The sequence below is a fragment of the Dermochelys coriacea genome, chromosome 15, assembly GCF_009764565.3.
Source record: "Dermochelys coriacea isolate rDerCor1 chromosome 15, rDerCor1.pri.v4, whole genome shotgun sequence".
Taxonomy (NCBI): Eukaryota; Metazoa; Chordata; order Testudines; family Dermochelyidae; genus Dermochelys; species Dermochelys coriacea.
The window spans coordinates 13,260,034-13,277,485 of NC_050082.1; the positions used below are offsets into that span (position 1 = coordinate 13,260,034).

The 17,452-nt window shown below is 51.0% G+C and overlaps 2 protein-coding genes across 2 annotated transcripts in view; both read left to right on the forward strand.

The window, feature by feature from the left end:
* The first annotated feature begins 6,448 nt into the window (after window positions 1-6,448).
* Window positions 6,449-8,884, forward strand: LOC119843714 (pre-B lymphocyte protein 3-like). Its single transcript, XM_038373475.2, has 2 exons — window positions 6,449-6,622; window positions 6,874-8,884. The coding sequence occupies exons 1-2, from the start codon at window positions 6,577-6,579 to the stop codon at window positions 7,200-7,202; spliced, it is 375 nt and encodes a 124-aa protein (XP_038229403.1). The 5' UTR covers window positions 6,449-6,576; the 3' UTR covers window positions 7,203-8,884.
* Window positions 8,885-10,961: 2,077 nt separating this feature from the next.
* LOC119843929 (immunoglobulin lambda-1 light chain-like) overlaps window positions 10,962-17,452 on the forward strand; it is a 258,916-nt gene continuing 252,425 nt past the window's right edge. The window contains exons 1-2 of the mRNA XM_043497733.1: window positions 10,962-11,080; window positions 11,187-11,499. Coding sequence (XP_043353668.1) covers window positions 11,032-11,080; window positions 11,187-11,499 — 362 coding nt within the window. The 5' untranslated portion in view covers window positions 10,962-11,031. The remainder of the gene's footprint in view (window positions 11,081-11,186; window positions 11,500-17,452) is intronic.

Here is a 17,452-nt window from a genome sequence, read left to right on the forward strand (position 1 = left end):
CAAGACCACCCCCTACCCTAGTCATTACCTATTTCTATTCTGCATGGGCTGACCCAAAGCCCACTGAAGTCAATGGGAATCTCTCCACTGGCTTTAATGAGCCTTGGATCAAGCCCTATACGTCCTCTACCTGCTCTAAAACTGGCTCTGAGCAAATCTTTGGATGTTGGTTTTCCCTATGTACCTTGAGAGGCCACTGGGCATCACAAAAAGGTCAGGTGGCTGAGGCTGGTTTTGTTGCCCTGGCTGTATCGGGTTATCCCTCTTCCCTGCCAACCGCATTACAGCTCCAGGCTGTGTGTAGTGGAGACATCCCGCGAACAGGAAATGTTCAAACCCTCACACAGAGCACGCTCTGGGTCTGGAATGTGAAGCTACATCCGCAGAACACTCTCAGGTTTCAGAGTAGCAGCCGTGTTAGTCTGCACTCTCAGTAGGTCAGAAACACCTGGGGGGCGGGAGGAGGAGAGCCAGATTGGCCCAGGGGGGTTAGGCAGAGGCAGTTAGTCTGGGTTGGAGGCTCCTGGTGGGTTTGATCCTTTGTGTGTTTCATAGATTCATAGATACTAAGGTCAGAAGGGACCATTCTGATCATCTAGTCCGACCTCCTGCACAGCGCAGGCCACAGAATCTCACCCACCCACTCCTATGAAAAACCTCACCCATGTCTGAGCTATTGAAGTCCTTAAATCATGGTTTAAAGATTTCAAGGAGCAGAGAAGCCTCCCTCAAGTCAACCATGCCCCATGCTACAGAGGAAGGCGAAAAACCTCCAGGGCCTCTCCAATCTGCCCTGGAGGAAAATTCCTTCCCGACCCCAAATATGGCGATCAGCTAAACCCTGAGCATATGGGCAAGATTCACCAGCCAGATACTACAGAAAATTCTTTCCTGGGTAACTCAGATCCCATCCATCTAATATCCCATCTCAGGGGATTTGGCCTATTTACCCTGAATATTTAAAGATCAATTACTTACCAAAATCCCATTATCCCATCATACCATCTCCTCCATAAACTTATCAAGTAGAATCTTAAAACCACATAGATCTTTGGCCCCCACTGCTTCCCTTGGAAGGCTATTCCAAAACTTCACTCCTCTGATGGTTAGAAACTTTCGTTTGATTTCAAGTCTAAACTTCCTGGTGGCCAGTTTATACCCATTTGTTCTTGTGTTCACATTGGTGCTGAGCTTAAATAATTCCTCTCCCTCTCCTGTATTTATCCCTCTGATATATTTATAGAGAGCAATCATATCTCCCCTCAACCTTCTTTTAGTTAGGCTAAACAAGCCAAGCTCCTTAAGTCTCCTTTCATAAGACAAGTTTTCCATTCCTCGGATCATCCTAGTAGCCCTTCTCTGTACCTGCTCCAGTTTGAATTAATCCTTTTTAAACATGGGAGACCAGAACTGCACACAGTATTCTAGGTGAGGTCTCACCTGTGCCTTGTATAACGGTACTGTTTCAGTTGTTCAGGCTGGGTCAGACTCCATCTGGGCCAAACGCTGTGTGTGGCTTTACTGGTCTCTGTGGGCTGCATGCTCTGTACAGGCTGGATGCAGCTTGGGGGCTGCAGGCCTGCCCCGGGGTTGGATGCTCTTTGGGGTTGGTGGAGGTTCCCTTCAGGTGGGATGTTCTGGGCCAGACTGTGCCTTGCTTTTGTGTGGGTGGCTGGTGAGAGCATTACCACCCCCGGCAAAGGGCAGGCCAATATTAGTCCATGGGCTCAGGGGAGAACAGGGACTGCTTCCTCCATGCACCCCCAAACCCTGTCAGCACCCGCCTGCAGAGCTGGCAGGCCTGCTGGGGGGAGCAGGCTACACTTGCTAAGGGAGGGTGCAGATTGTGTAGTCCCCCTGTGCACCAGGGAGTTCTGGAAGGAGGAGGCACAGTCCTGCTCAGACTCCTCGGGTGGGGTGCGGTGCAGCCAGGACCAGGGGAAGGAGTGTAATTAACACTTTCATGTGGTAAATAAGCACCCCGACTTTCACAATAAGCCAAAAATCAAGCTAATCCCATTCCAAAACAAGGACAAAACAAGCCACTCCCTAAAATAAAAAAAAAAGAAGTAACAAGCTACAACAAGCTACAAGCCAAACAAGCAACAAGCTACAAGCCAAACAAGGAAAAACTAGCCAACAAGCAAATCACAAGCCAATTAAGCGAAAAACAAGCCCAATTTCTGCATTTTCTCTGCGGGTTTGGCATGTCTGCCCTCAGGGTGTTAAAGGAGTCATCCAGGAGGGTTAGCCCAGTTTGTGTTTGTCTGTGTGGCTGCCTGGCCTTAAATCTGCAAAATCCCTTCCAGCCCATTCGCGTGAGAGAAGCGAGAGGAGGCAGAATGATCACATACTGCACATGGGCCGGGTGCGTCCCTACGGCGATTGCTCATTTCCTGTTACCAGGACAGCACTGGAATTATAAACTGGACACTCATGTAGCAAGGCTTGCACACAGGCCCTGCTATAGCACCCAGTCCCCACTAGAGGGCAGTACATTTCAACACCTGGCATCATGCTGCTGTGCCCCCAGCTCCGCGGGTCGCTGCTGCATTCAGAGCTGGGCGACGATGATGATGAATTGCATTCGTGCCCAGAGGACCCAGTTGGGACCAGAGCTCCCTTGTGCAGGGCACGGTGTGAACACACATGCCGAGCATTTCAAACTGAATTCAAACCATTTAACCCCTTGGCACTGATTGAGTGGGGCCCGCCAAGTGGTATTTTCACCCTTACTGCTCTGATGAAGCTAGGGTGACCAGATGTCCCGATTTTATAGGGACAGTCCCGATATTTGGGGCTTTTCTTATATAGGTGCCTATTACCCCCCACACTCTGTCCTGATTTTTCATACTTGCTATCTGGTTACCCTAGATGAAGCAGCAATCATTGTCATTCCCTCTCATTAGGTGCTGTCTGATCCCAGGGCGACATCACAGTTAAGCAGCCGTTTGGATTGCTGCATAATTACCCATTCTGGGGGTTTTACGCCTTCCTCTTCAGCATCTGGTCCTAGCCCCTGCTAAAGACAAGGCACCAGACTAGATGAACCATCAGTCTGGCCTGGCCTGGCAGTGTACATACAGGGGTCAGGGGATGGGCGCAGGGCATGAGACCATGCTCTACAGTCTCCGGTTATAGGTGTAATACTTTGTGTGCCTAGACTAGTATTCACTTAAAGGCATAGTACATAGACAACAAGTTATCACTCATGTTCTTTTATACATGGCTAACCCCTGAATCCTGTTGAGCTCCTGGCCTTATTAATCCCTTGTGGCACTTGGAGTGTACAATACAATACAGTGCACCCAGACCAGGTATATCAACACTGCTTGGGGCATTACAGCCTCCTACGCGGGCTTATTAACACTGGTCGTTGCTGCCGGGCTTCCACTCCAGCTGATCTCTTCAGGTCCCCCTGTTTGTATGTGAGGGTTTTGGGTCCAATTCTGTTGCTGTGGGGAAAACCAATTCCCCACGTAAATTCTCCCAAAGGAGTGGCAGATTTGCATGGCCCTCTCCTGCTGTGGGGCTGCTTTAAATGCCCCAGCAAAGCTCATGTGGTCAGTAGCAGAGCCAAAGACACACAGAAGGACTTGGCACTGCTCTCGTTCATTCGAATCCTTTGGTGGAGGACAGTCATGCTTCTCTAGCTTCCTGTGGCACTGGGACTCCTGGTGCTTTCTTTAGCACGCAAGTTCTTGGTATATTTCTTTGAGTCTTGCTAACTTAGTGATGCCAGGAGTTTTCTGTAACCTTGCAGAGGAAACTCTTAAAAGCAAAGAAGGGTTTACTTTCTCTGTGTCTCCCAGTGGGCAGAGCCAGCTCTGCCTCCCATCTGTATGGAGTTTTAGTAAAGTTATGCCACTTGGGTCTACACCAGATTAAGGGGCTGGTGCAGTAAATTGCAGAACGCTTTGGTTAGATGACTACTGCAAGCCAAGTTGACAGCATTGCTTGCCCACTAGCAGCTTCAATAACACTGTCTTTGCTTCCTGCAGACGTACAGTCCCAGCATGTCCTGACTCAGGAGCCCTCGGTGTCTATCGCATCCGGGGAATCAGTCACTCTGAAATGTGTCATGAGTGGGGCCAAGTTCAAGGATTTTTGTGTCATCTGGAACCAGCAAAAATCTGGCAGTGCCCCCAGTTTCATTCTGCAGTATTGTGCAAAAAGTGGTTTAAAGAGAGGAGAGGAAGTTCCGTAGAGATTCTTGGGCTCCAAAGATCGCAGCCTCGATGAAGGGTATTTAAACATTTAATGGGTGCAGCCCGAGGATGAGGCTGATTATTATTGTTCAATTTGGGACGATACCCACAAAGGGCACAGTGCTATAGACCCATAGAGAACCAGCGTGGGAACCCCTTAGAAGCTTCATAGTACACATCTGAAGGACGGTGCTCAGCCCCTCAGCCATGACCAGCAATGGCATCTCTCCTCATCTCATCCCATTTCACCATCCTGTACATTTTCCTCTCTCTTTTCTGTCTCCGAATCACTGTTTCAGGCTTGGAAATCCCTCCATTCCTTTCCCCACTGACGCCCTTCGCGGGTGTCCCAGTGCTGCGATATCCAGAGCCGCCACTGACTCACCGACGTTCCTTTGACATCAAGAGGGGAATTCGATTCAATCATATCAGCAAATAGAGCTGAGCCTCCCTTCCAGCCAGGACCCATTTCTGGTCTTCACTGACCCCTGGCATTATTGCTCATTGATTGTTTCCACGTGCCCCTAACACAGGCAGGTCCTGCGCACACGTCCTACACACAACTGCCCCAACGAACCCCGATCCTGACCTACGGCACCTGCTGCTGTTTCAGTCTTGGGTTCTCCTGAGGAGACTGCTGACTGTGCCAAATGGTGTGGCATAAGAGACCTAGACCAACATCTCCTGGCAGTAGTGCCAAGTGACACACCAAAATGCTGGATGATTCCATTTTAAATGTGGGTGCTTATCTGAACCTCCAGACCTGTGAAAGACCCTCCTCCCTCTGTTCTTCCCTCGTGAACATACTCTCCCCACGAATGTCCATCAGAACCTTCTCCCATACTCCCGTGTCTACTCATCCCCAGTTAAGCTTCTTTGGTCCGGCCAAGCCAGGCCCTCAATCAAACCTTCTTCCCCTCTCCATCCAGATTCCTGGCGGGCCGGCATGCCCTCTGCTGAGGCCTCTGTTTAAAAGATTTTCAAGCCCAGTAATTTCTATCCAGGTCCTTACCCTACAAGTACAGAGAGTGCATCACTGATGCTTGAGATGTAGCCTTTAAATCATTGCATGAAGCTACAGGCCAATCCTCTGAATTACCATAGTGAGCATTCCCGTATTGATTGACCTGTCCAATAACGTCTGACGGGCCTGGAGCTAATTTGCCTAATGATCGCCCATGTCACTCTAAAGCCCATTGGAGCGGTGGGACTTTGGCCTTTGACTGCTGCAGAATGTCTCTGTGGTGTCTCTCTCTGGGCCTGTCCTGGTGGTGCCTGTATCACGTAGGACGCAGGATTTCCCCTCTGGGGCAGGATGCGCCTGGCGATGTGTCTCATCATGTGTGATGTTAGCAGCCCCGTTTCTCCTCAGGTTCCAGATCCTGCAGACATTCTCCATGGCACTGTCTCCAGCACAGCCAGAGGGATTCGTGGAGGTCTGGGGGGTGCCCCTAGGTATATTTATGTGCTGCTATTATTACAGCAGTAGCCATGGCAGAGAGGCCAGGTTCCTAGACCGATCCTCTGTTTCCACACACACTTGCCGCAGGGCTGCTCCAGCACTGGCGTCCAGGCAGAAGGTGGGGCAGGTTGTCCCTGTGTCCATGGCCGAGCAGCAGTAGCTCCTATCACAGTGATTTAGTCTCAGGAACAGCCCCAGGTTCCTTCTGTGGTTAGTGTCTGTGATTAGACAGCAGCCTGGGGAAAGGCTCCTGCACTTTGACACCTAGCGCAGGGACCGGCTCTGGATGGATCTCCAGTTCTCTGGAGGAAAGTGGCTTGCTCTGCCCAGAAAGGAGCCTGATCTTAGATTCTCCTCCCATAGCACTTTCCATCTGAGCATTTCTCAAATATGGACGAGTTCAGGCTCCCAGCTCTTGTGGGGGAGGTGGGTTTTATTATCCCTGCTTTATAAGTGGGGACACGGAGACCCAGAGAGAGGACGTGAGCTACCAAGAGGCACACGGAAGGTCTATGGCCAGAGCTGGAATAGAACCCGGCTCCGTGTCTCATACGCATGGCACCTGCAGGTGTGAGCGGGGCAGACAAGAGGAGGCGGCCAGAGTCCGCAGCAAATGCCATAGCCCAAAATACAGCCGAGGTGTCAGCCCTGAATCTGTTCTTCCCAGAGGTGACTGAAACTTCATCCTCATCGTGTCGGCCTTGTGGCTGAATAGTACAGAGAGCAGCAGATAGTCACCTGATCAGCTGATGGAGTCCCTGAGCCCCAGGGCTCATTTGCATAGACCCGCTTGGCTTGTCTGGCGCCCCAGGGCTCTAAAGCTGCTGCAGGTTTGCACAAAGCCGGGGCCCTGCTGCATAGCAGCTGCAGATTCCTTTCCCTCTGGCTCCCTCCAAGGCCTTCGCAATGATGCGCCTCCTGGCTCTCCTCCTCCCAGGGGTTTTGGTGCCAGGTACGTTCTCGTGGGAGGTGGAGGCGAGTTCTGCAGAGGGAGGGACTGAAGGGCGAGGCTCCTGTGCTGAGGTATTGCTTCGCTGCGCTACAGACCGGGACGGGCGGAGCAGACAGGTGTGGTCAGGTGGGCTGCTGGAGGTTGACCTGTAGCTGGTGTGGAGGCGATGCCAGAGGGGATAATGTAACAGTTCAGCCACTGGGGATGGGATCGGCACATTCCATTCGTAACTGCGCCCTTGTTTCATTCAGCTTCCAGGGCGCAGCCGGTGCTGACTCAGCCAGCCTCCATTTTAGCATTGCCAGGGCAAACGGTGAAACTCTCATGTGCCCTGAATCCTGGGTACAACATCAGGGAGTTCGGGGTCTCCTGGTACCAGCAGAGACCTGGCAGCCCTCCGAGGTACCTGCTCTATTACAACTCGGAGGTGGACAAGCACAAGCCCTGCGGGATTCCGGACCGCTTCTCTGCGTCCAAAGACCTCGCCAGCAACGCCTGCGTTCTGACCATTGCCGCGGTCCAGGCTGAGGACCACGCTGTCTATTACTGCTCGGTTGCGTATCCCATCTACTATCTCTAGAAATGTGAAACCAAAACCTGTGCTGGCCCCTGGGGGACTCTGATGAGCCCCCGCTTGCAGAGCCTTGTGCTGAAGGAACCGCAGCCCTATAAGGAATGGAAAAAGAAACGGCTCATGTTCTCCACCCTTGAATTAGCCTAGAGCTGAGGCCCCCTGGTCAGTTATGCTCAGAGAGCTGTGACGGATGGTGGCTTCCTGTTTGACGGATGTCACCTGGTGGAGCTCAGAATGCTACAAGACACACAGGGCCAGATTCTGCCAGGTGCTGGGCACCTGCAGTTCCCACTGCACAGAGACCCTACCTAATGGAGCTGGTCTTTCCTGCCTGCAGGCCGCTGTCCATCTGCTCAGATCCCTGTCAGCTGCATGTGGGGCACCCAGTACAGCTTGACATCAAAGACAGATTTCTAAAGAACTTGTTCTGATGTTCAGGAGTATGTTATGTGCCTTTCCTACATACAGTGGGCTGGGTTCTCAGTTACTCTGCTTCGGAGCTTGGGACAGGAACAAAGGGTGCTGCTGGGGGTGGAGAGAGGCAGTCCCTTTAAGCTTACCTGTGCACTTCCTGTATTCAGGGCCCTGTCCAGTGCCCGGTGTAAGTTAGAGCAGCCTCAGGGCTTCTCTGATTTACACTCAGCATAAGTGTTTGCCAGCTGCTGATGCCTTCCTTCTCAGTTCTGAGGTTCTGAGGAAGTGTTTTTGTTTAAATGGGAAGACAAATAGATTCCTGGTCTCTCATCCCAGCTCTCTTCAAGGCCATTAGCCCATGGGGCTGAGAGAGAGAGAATTTGGTGGGAGCTTTTCCCTAAGATGGTGGCATCACATCACCATGAATCCGTGGCCATCAGCCAGCAGCATGCACATGGTGTGGGGGGTAGAACCACCAGGCCTTAGCTCAGACACACAGGACCCTGAGGGAAGAACGAAGAGCTTGATGAGCCATCGTCAACACAGCAGCTGAGACATTCAGACAGATTGTTAGTGTGGCTGGGCAGGGGGAGCGAGTGCCCTGCACACTCTGGTGCTGGGTAAATAATAAACAGGAAAACATTCCATCACAGTCAGCCTGGCCCTGGGGCCCTCTGCAGTCCTGCCTGCCAATCTGGGCACAGCCGCTCTCTCTGGTGTGTACCAGGGAATGGGTGATTAGCTAACTATGAGCACCACCACAATTGCTGAGCACGGGGCATTCCATTCAATGTATTCCTAAGCCAAACCAGAGAAAAACAGCCCACCAAGAAACCCCTTTTATTGGATCAATGAAACCCAGAATTAACAGCAATGGGGCTGCTCAGGAGAGGAAAGTTTTGCCTGTGTTTAAGTGATTGCAGGTTTGGGGCCAAAATGAGCCTGTTTTGACAATCCCAGGGCTCGACTTTCAGATCTCTGCTTGTGCTTTTGGGGCCTTATTTTGCTGTCATACATTCTTCACTCTAGCATTGTACACTGGAGGGGTTTGGTGTATGGGACGCCCGCGGAGGGTGACTCAGCTGTCAGTGTTATCTAGCTGTGTCCTGCCCTTAGGGCATGTCCAGCAACGTTCTGATGATGTGACGCTTCTCCCTTGCGTGTAACTTGCTATGCAGAACACCCAGCGTGATGGGGGCTGGATCCTGGTTGAAGCTTTTGTGAGATTTTGCAATACAAACAATAAATGCTAATAATTAGCTGCATGACTTGTATCCCATGCAGTGTGGAGTTCACTGGGACACTTGGAACATAATCTCTTTAACCTCTCCCAATTGTTATTTTTTCTAAACTGCAGCTGGATGCGTCGCTGCCATCTGTCCAGACACAACACAGAGTTAGTGCTCTTTTACTGATGATGCTGATCTTAATATAAGACTGCTTGGTTATTGTAACGCTCCCAGGGGCACCTGGGGTTGTGAGGCACTCACCACTACCTGCCCTTAGTTTGAAGTGATCTTGTCTGTGCCAGCTATAGCTCAGCTGCCTGAAGCCAACAGCCTCTAGCAACATAGCAGTTGGCACTGAGGGGCTCTTAGGGTCACAGCTGTATATATTAGGGACAGAGGACCTGCCAAACCAGATCAGACCAATGGTCTCCCTATGTTCAGTAACTTGCTGGCCTAGCCTGGGTGCTTCAGAGTAAAGTGCAAGAAACCTCATAGTGGATGTTTCTCACATATCTTGCCCAGAGGGGAAGTTTCTTCCTAGCCAAGCTTAGGCCCCAAAGCATGAGGGTTTATACCCTTTCTACATTTGTTGCTGTCTAATGTAACTGTGGACATTCTCACTATCCGTATCAATGTCTCATCCTTTTTTTAACCCTACTAAGCTCTTGACCTCAGTAGTATCTTGTAGCAATGAGTTCCACGGGTGAATGATGCATTGTGGAAAATAAATGTTTCCCTTTATTGGTTCTAAGTTTGTTCCCTTTCAGTTTCATTAAATGTCCCCTTGCCCTTGTATTATGAGAGAGGGTAAACGAAGTGCCTCATTCACCTGGGTGAAAAAGATTTGTGATGGATAATCAGCTGAACATAAGATCCCAGTGTGATGCTGTGGCCAAAAAAGCTAATGCAATCATGGAATGCAAAAACAGGGAAATCTTGCATTGGAGTAGAGCAGTTATTTCACCTCTGTATTTGGCCCTGCTGGAATACTGAGTCCAGCTCTGCTGCCCACAATTCAAGAAGGCTGTTGATAAATTGGAGAGGGTTCAGCAATGAGAATGATTAATGGATCAGAAAACATGCCTCGTAGCGATAGACTCAAGCAGCTCAATCGATTTAGCTTACCAAAAAGAGAAAGTTAAGGGGTGACTTGATTACAGTCTATAAGAACGTACATGGGGAACAAATAGTTAATAATGGGCTCTTTAATCTAGCAAAGTACAACAAGATCCATTGGCTGGAAGTTGAATCTAGACAAATTCAGATTGGAAAACAGATACATATTTTTAAGGTGAGAGTAATAAACCACTGGAACAATTTACTCAGTATTGTGGTGGAGTCTCCGTCAGGGATGTTTTAGTAAAAGCTCTGCTCTAGGAATTATTGTGGGGAAGTTCTATGGCCTGAGTTCTACAGGAGACAAGACTAATGGTCACAATGGTCCCTTCTGGCCTTGGAATCTATGACCCTTCTCTACGAGGTGCCTTCTGTTGTCTACCCCTGTCATTGTCATTCACTCTCACTTAGATTCAGAAGGGCCAGAAGGGACCATCAGATCATCTAGCCTGACTTCCTGTACATCACAGGCCACTAATCCCTACCCAGCACCCACACACGGAACCCAACGATCAAAATAGACTAAAGTATTCCAGCCTTTGGGAGACTAGACTAGTCTGTGCCGCAGGCAGAGTACAGGAGGGACGGAGGTGCACCAGTAGCAGGGAAATAGTTAAGTGAGATGTACCCAGATACTTATCCTGCTGAATGCCCCACACCCACACGCTCAGAGGGAGGCTTGATCCATTCCCAGGGATGCATCCAGAACAAAAGGCCATCTGGATCGTTGCATAATTGTTCATGAAGGGGGTGGAACTCCTTACTCTGGCCACCTCTGGAGCCAGGACACCGGAGTGGCTGGAGCGTTGGTCTGACCCGGGGCGGCAGGTCTGAGAATTGAGGGAGTCTGGATCATGAAAAGAGCGTGATGTCTGACCTCCACCCCCTGAGTTTCATTTGCATACTGGGCTGCCCCAGTTTGACCCTGGAGGGCTCATTTGCATATGTGGCTGCCCTACCCCTGCCCCTACCCCATAAGGGCTCTAAAAGCTGCCACAGGGTTTCACAAAGGCAGGGAACAGGCTGCAAACCAGCAGAAACCCAGTTCCTGTGACCTCTCCCTATCTCCCTGCACCATGGCCCAGCCCACTCTGCCTCTCTGTCTCCTGGGGCTTTTCCTGACAGGTAACGGCTACAGCATATTGATGCCTGACCATGCCTTGAAACCGAGGTCAGCTGAAAAGGTGGCAGTAATAGCAGTACTCGCCCCCCTGCTCTTTGCTTTCTGCAGGTTGCTACGCTCAGTTGACCCAGCCGCCCTCCGAGTTTGTGTCTTCTGGGGGGAATATCCAGCTCCCCTGCACGCTAGAGGGAAGTTACACCGTCAGTGCCAACCGTGTCGTTTGGATACAGCAGAAACCGCGCAGCGTCCCGAGATACCTGCTGTATTTTTTCACTGAATCTAAGAAAGGCACGGGCTTGGGGGTCCCCAGCCGGTTCGCTGGCTCTTGCTCTGGCTCCGACAAGATTGGTTATTTAACCATCACTGGGGTCCAGGCAGAGGATGACACCATTTATTACTGTGTTACGTGGACTGGGAGTGCTTGCACTGCGTTACCGTCCCATGGGGAAGTGAGACAAAAACCTTCTCACTCCACTGCAGCCCTGCGGCAAGGCTACACCTGCTCTGGGCACCAGCTTGCTTCTTACACAGGGGGCGTTGGCTCCTGCTCCCCTCACAGCTCCTCATGCGGAAGACACACCCTTAGCACTGAAATACCCTGTGAGTTCGGTCCCGGTCACTGCTCATGGGTCCCTTGGTTTCCAATAGTCGTCTTGTTGCTGAAAAGCTGAGGCAGCCGTCCTCGGCAGCAGGGTCCCCGGGAAACACCGTCCGTTCTCCTGCACCACAAAGAGCGAAGTTCGCGCCCCATGGAAAAGATGGGACCCAGACGGGCTTGTCCACCTGGCCTTCTGGGCCTCTGCGAAACGTGCGAGGGAGCCCCACAGAGCACGGACACATCACTGCCCAGTAGATGGCAGCAGAGCACAGCTACTGCAGGTCTATGGCCGTGACAGGGCGGGGGTGGATTGCAAGGGAGGCTCAGTGAAGCCCCTGATAACGTGCGGCCTAAAATGGCCCCTGGTGCAGGGCACCTAGGCAACAAGGAGAGTCAGCCCCTGCCAACTCCTTCCTGCTCCCTTCACCCCACCACCCCTGCCGGCTCTGCCTCAACCTTCCTCCGGACAGGGGCCCTGCTTCCAGCACCGTTGCATGGGGGCCACATTTAGCTCTCAAAGACACCCAGAATCCTTTGCACTTATCGCAGCATGGCCAAGGCAGTTCTAAGGACTGAGAGGGGCAGCTGGGAACAGTATTTACCTGTTTCTCTTGCCTGAGTAGAAACAGCCTCTCCCCTTTGGCGGGAGACGGGGGTGGGCAGAAACTCCACAGGTGGGGAAGAGCAGAAAACACGACTGCTAAGGTTGGGATACGCTGAAGAATACTGAGAATCCTGTAGCACTAATATAGCACTTATCATCCATACATCTGTGACATGCCCAGGGTACAATCCAGACTACTGAGTAGCTGTGGCACCCCTGCCCTCAACCTGGGGTGCCCTGTACAATGCCTTGATGCTGTAGCCTCCAACCTAGATTGCTCACAAACAGGCCCTAGCATGTAGGTCACTCCCAGTTGTGTCTCTGTGTGTGCTGCAGCCAGCCAGCCACACCTAGGCTCTTACCAGCCTGAATTATACTGCAGGGTGACCCCAACACACTCCATGTCCCTGATTTTCCCCCCAGGAATGTATGTCCTGCACTGCCCAACCTTCTCCTGGACAATACAAGCTTCTATAAAGTCCGTCATTTTATTTGATGATATGCATACATCTTATTACCTTAAATGGAGGTTCCCAAACACTTCAGTTCAAACACACTAGAGTAGATACAAGTTTATTAACTACAAAGAGAGAGATTTGAAGGGAGTATAAGTAATGAGGCAGAAAAATGAGAAATAGTTACAAGAAAAATAAAGATGAAACACAGTTAGTGCCTAACTCAATAACTATATTAAATGCAAAACAAAGTTTTCTCATCTCCGGCTCTCAACAGATTCTTAGTGGCCACATGTCTCAGGCCAGGACCCCATCCCCAGTTGAATGGCTGCTCCCTTTGTTCCTTCTGGGGCAATGAATCAATGGGCAGAGAGAGAGGAGGAAGGGGTATTTGGGGTGTCTCCTCTTTCTTTGTATAGTCCTCTCCTCTCTTTGAGAAGCATCTCCAGCTGGGAGCCTGGCAACAGGCAGACTGTGTGGATGGGAACTCCTTGCTGTTTCTTTGCTAAGATGTAGATTTTTCACTCATGTCCCTTTTCCTGCCAATGAATAGCCACTTAGCAGGTAATGGCCCATTGGTCTTGTTTACAGCTGGCTGAGGTGTGCGCTTGCCATTTCCAGACATATTTTACCAGGACAATAATGACCAGCAGATTATGAGGTTTTAAGAGATACCTCCCAAGACATTACTCCCATGTCTGCGTGTGTGTGTGTGTGTCTGTGTGTATGACAATAGGCTTTGCAGGTCCAAATATTAACCCTTACCTTCATGCAGGTGTTAAGCTATTTACAGAGTATGTGCAAGTTTTAGAATTAGTAGCAGGGGTCTAGAAATGCCCAAGTGTTTTTGCCAACACACCAGTGAGGGGTTTATAAAGAATTTCTCTCTCTACAATGCAGCTTTCATTGGATAAGAAACCGTCTCTTCATGTTTGTCCCCTTTGTTGCCCTGTCCCTGTTCCCTCTCCAGCCACACTGGGGTGTGTGTTTGGGTGAATGCTTGTAAAAGGCGCGTCTCTGATTCCTTTTGGATTTTCCCATGGTGCAATGGTGCCACATGGCAATTCTTACCTGTAAGTACGCGCAAGCTCTGGTCACTGAGAGATTCAGTCCGAGTTGTTCCTGTTCTCTTTACTCCTCCTCTCCTTTTGTTCCCGGTTTTCAATACACTGTGATTGTAGACAAGGGAGCCATGCTGCTGTGATACAGATGGTGCAACAGTACTGTTCTAGCCACTGAGCTTTGCTAACTTCTGGTTTGGTCACAGCTCACTCGGGTCTTTGTTTCTGACAGTTGCCAGCGCACAGCCAACCCTGCCTCAGCCTGCCTCAGAGTCAGTGCCCCCAGGAGGCACCATCACACTCTCCTGCACCATGAGTAGTGGAACAAGCATTAGTGGCTAATAGATTCGCTGGTTTCAGCAAACAGCTGGGAACCCTCCAAGATATCTGCTATATTACAAAGATGAATCTAGCAAGCACCAGGGCTCTGGGGTCCCTGCTCGGTTCTCTGCTTCCAAAGACACCTCCAGCAACATTTGCTATTTAACCATCACTGGGATCCAAGCAGAGGATGATGCTGATTATTACTGTGGCACAACAATGGCACAACAATGCTTTACACAGTGATATGTTGAGACAGGGAACTGAGACAAAAACCTTCTGTACCCTAGGGCTCCTGGAGATCAAACCACAGAAACCCCAAGAGAGGCCATCACAGAGAACAGAAATACACAAAGAAGCAGATTGTGAACCCTTTTGGAAGTTTCTTGTAGAATTGGTATCCTCTGCCCTCATTCCACCAGGTGCAAGCTAACCCGATGTGCTGTTGTAAATTAGCATGATCTGTGTTTAACGGGAAATCCTGTGGAGCGAAGCCCTGGCAGACAGTGATATCTTACATGGATTCCTTCATAGTGCCAGTGTTTGTGCACTGTCACTAAAGTAATTACAAGCAAAGAAGCTATGAGCAGAATCACCAATGCTGAGAAACAGATGAGCATTTAGAGAGACTAGCAGGGGACGCAGACAAGGCTCCTTACATATCCGAGGCCCTATGCACCCGTCAGTTGTCTGTGCACAACTCTCATGAAAGTCACTGGGACTGCAGCACTGCAAGCATGCAGCTGACACGGGAACTTTGGTGAGCCATTGACAGTATGGAGAAGGAAAGGAGTACTTGTGGCACCTTAGAGACTAACAAATTTATTAGAGCATAAGCTTTCGTGAGCTACAGCTCACTTCATCGGATGCATCCACAAGTAAGGTGCCACAAGTACTCCTTTTCTTTTTGCGAATACAGACTAACACGGCTGCTACTCTGAAACCTGTTCTTAACCTTGTCTCTTGGCATTTTCTTTAGTAAACTTCTGGCCACAAACCAATGTGTCACCTGATTAACTCATCACACCAGGACCCAGCATGGTGATTTCGTTACTGTGGGGGGCGCTGCTGTGTCCTGTACTGATGTAGAACTTTAGCATTAAGCTCTGTGACCCCTCTCACAACACCAGGAGTTGTGGCGTTACCCAAAAGGGACCCTGGTGATGGGTGTGAGTAGGTCAGGTCTGCAGTCAGGATCCCAGGGCTCATCAGCACACTGGGCTGCACTGGCAGTGCTGGTGGTGCTTTAGGGTACGGAGTGGGATTGTGGCATAGTAGCGCCACCCCTCAGGGCTCATTTGCATATTGGGCGGCCCCACCTCTGTCTGTAGGGCTCTAAAGACTGCTGTAGAATTGCACAAAGTCAGGGGTCCAACGCCACAGAAACGCAAGTACAATATCGGGGTTCTCCGTTTCGCCTTCCATCACCTCCCTGCACCATGGGCCAGGCTTCTTTAACTCTCTGTCTCCTATCGCTTTCCCTGGCAGGTAATTCCTCTCTCAACTCAACGGGCACATGAAGAACAGTCTGAATTCAGCTTTGGTCACTGCTAACTTGTCTCTTGGTTTCTGACAGTGCCTACACAAAGGCTGTATTGATCCAGATGGCCTCAGTGTCAGTGTCTCGAGGAAACTCTGCTAAGCTGTCCTGCACCTTAAGCGCTGGCATCAGCATCAGTAGTGCCTACGTGAGCTGGCTGCAGCACAAGTCAGGGAACCCTCCCAGATGCCTGCTCTATTGTAAAGATGAATCCAGCGAAGGGCTAGCCTCAGGAGCCTCCAACCAGTTCTTGGCTACCAAAGAGGCCTCCACTAACACCTGTTATTTAGCCATCTCTGCAGTCGAAGTGGAGCATGAGGCCAGTTATTACTGTCTAACATCAAGTGATGGCAAGTAACACTGCACTGCAGCTTGACGGGGAACTGAGACCAAAACCCCATCCCTGTTGCCAAGGCATCACACACTCAACTGCCTGCACGCTTCCCTCGTGCCTCCAGGGTACTTGCTTTCTAGCATCTCAGAGCTCATTGGCTTGGAGGATAAATGGTGGAATCTCCATTGATGGAGACAAATTCTGGTGCTCAGGGGTATCTGGTTTCACGGGGCAGACTCCTGGGAGCCCGCTGGGAGAAGGGCCATGTGTTTCCCAATGCAGCTCGCTGTGCATAAGGTCACAGGCTATCTGAGAACAATGCTGTATCCACAGCAGTCAGTGGCTCTTCACTGGCCAATAACACGAGGCTGGACATGGAAATCCTGTAAGGTAGATCACCCTCTCGGGTCCACAGAGGATTGAAAGCAGGTGTTCAATGCTGCCTTCGCAGACCTGCTGGGATCAAGCACCCCTCCCCCTGCCTGATCAGTAGGAGACACCTCTGCCCCCACCCGAGTGGTAGGCTATCAGCCCCCTACTCCATAACCCACGTCTGGGCTGTAACATGTGTCTTAGGTTGGGCGCCCAAACTCAGAGGCCCCTTTTGAAAATAAGCTCAGGAATGAGGCTTTGGGTGGGGAACTCTGTGCTGGCTGCTGGCCCGTTGGGAGCTGCTTGCCCCGGAGGAGTTTTGCTGTCTGCTCTCATTACAAGGGAGCACTGAGGCAGGATCCCTGTGTGTGAGCCCTGGGGCTGGGGGGTCCAGACACAGCAGTGAATCGCTGAGTGCCGGTGGCCTGGTGCACAGCACGTTGCTACTGGCACAGGACCCCAGGAGGGGGGATGAACTCGGGGGCAATGGTAGCCAGGTGCGTGGGATCCCATAGGCCCGGGTTGTCAGACAGAGCGGTCTGAAGGCCGGGGCTGGGAGAGGCAGTGCTGGACTCTGACATGGCTGCTGGGCTGGTGCACCCTGCATCTGGCTGAGTGTGTGGGCGACCTGACTGTTGTGCGAACACCAGGGCCCAGTCGAGTCTTAACCAACCTCTGGTTTCTACATAACTGAGTCAAAGCAAATTGCAATATCATTTACAAATGCAGTTTGGACACAGCGACTAATAAATCGCCCGGCTCACAGTTGCCCAAGACTTGAGGTGTAAGAAGTAGGCAGGCAAAGGGAACGGGTCACGGTGTCATTGCTATGGGATGGTGCTGTGGCCGCTACGATTCTCCAAGGATTTTGACTTAGGTTGAGAGTCACATTAGAGCAGCGTGACACACGGGAGTCGTGGTCAGAGACTGGCTTTGTTTCCAAGCCTCAATCACCTCCCCTGGACCGAAGGCTGAACACTTCTGTCTGTCACGTGACAGGGTCAGCGCCCATTGACTCTGGGGGCTGCCGTTACAAGACGTATGAAAGGAGTCTGGTGACTTGAGGGCCCTCTGCAATCCCTCCGACTC

What these genes read in the sequence shown, in the direction of transcription:
- LOC119843714 (XM_038373475.2), top strand. Translation starts at nt 6,577, where the DNA reads ATGATGCGCCTCCTGGCTCTCCTCCTCCCAGGGGTTTTGGTGCCAG. An exon ending in CCCAGGGGTTTTGGTGCCAG is followed by an intron (nt 6,623 to 6,873) that starts GTACGTTCTCGT and finishes TGTTTCATTCAG; the next exon opens with CTTCCAGGGCGCAGCCGGTG.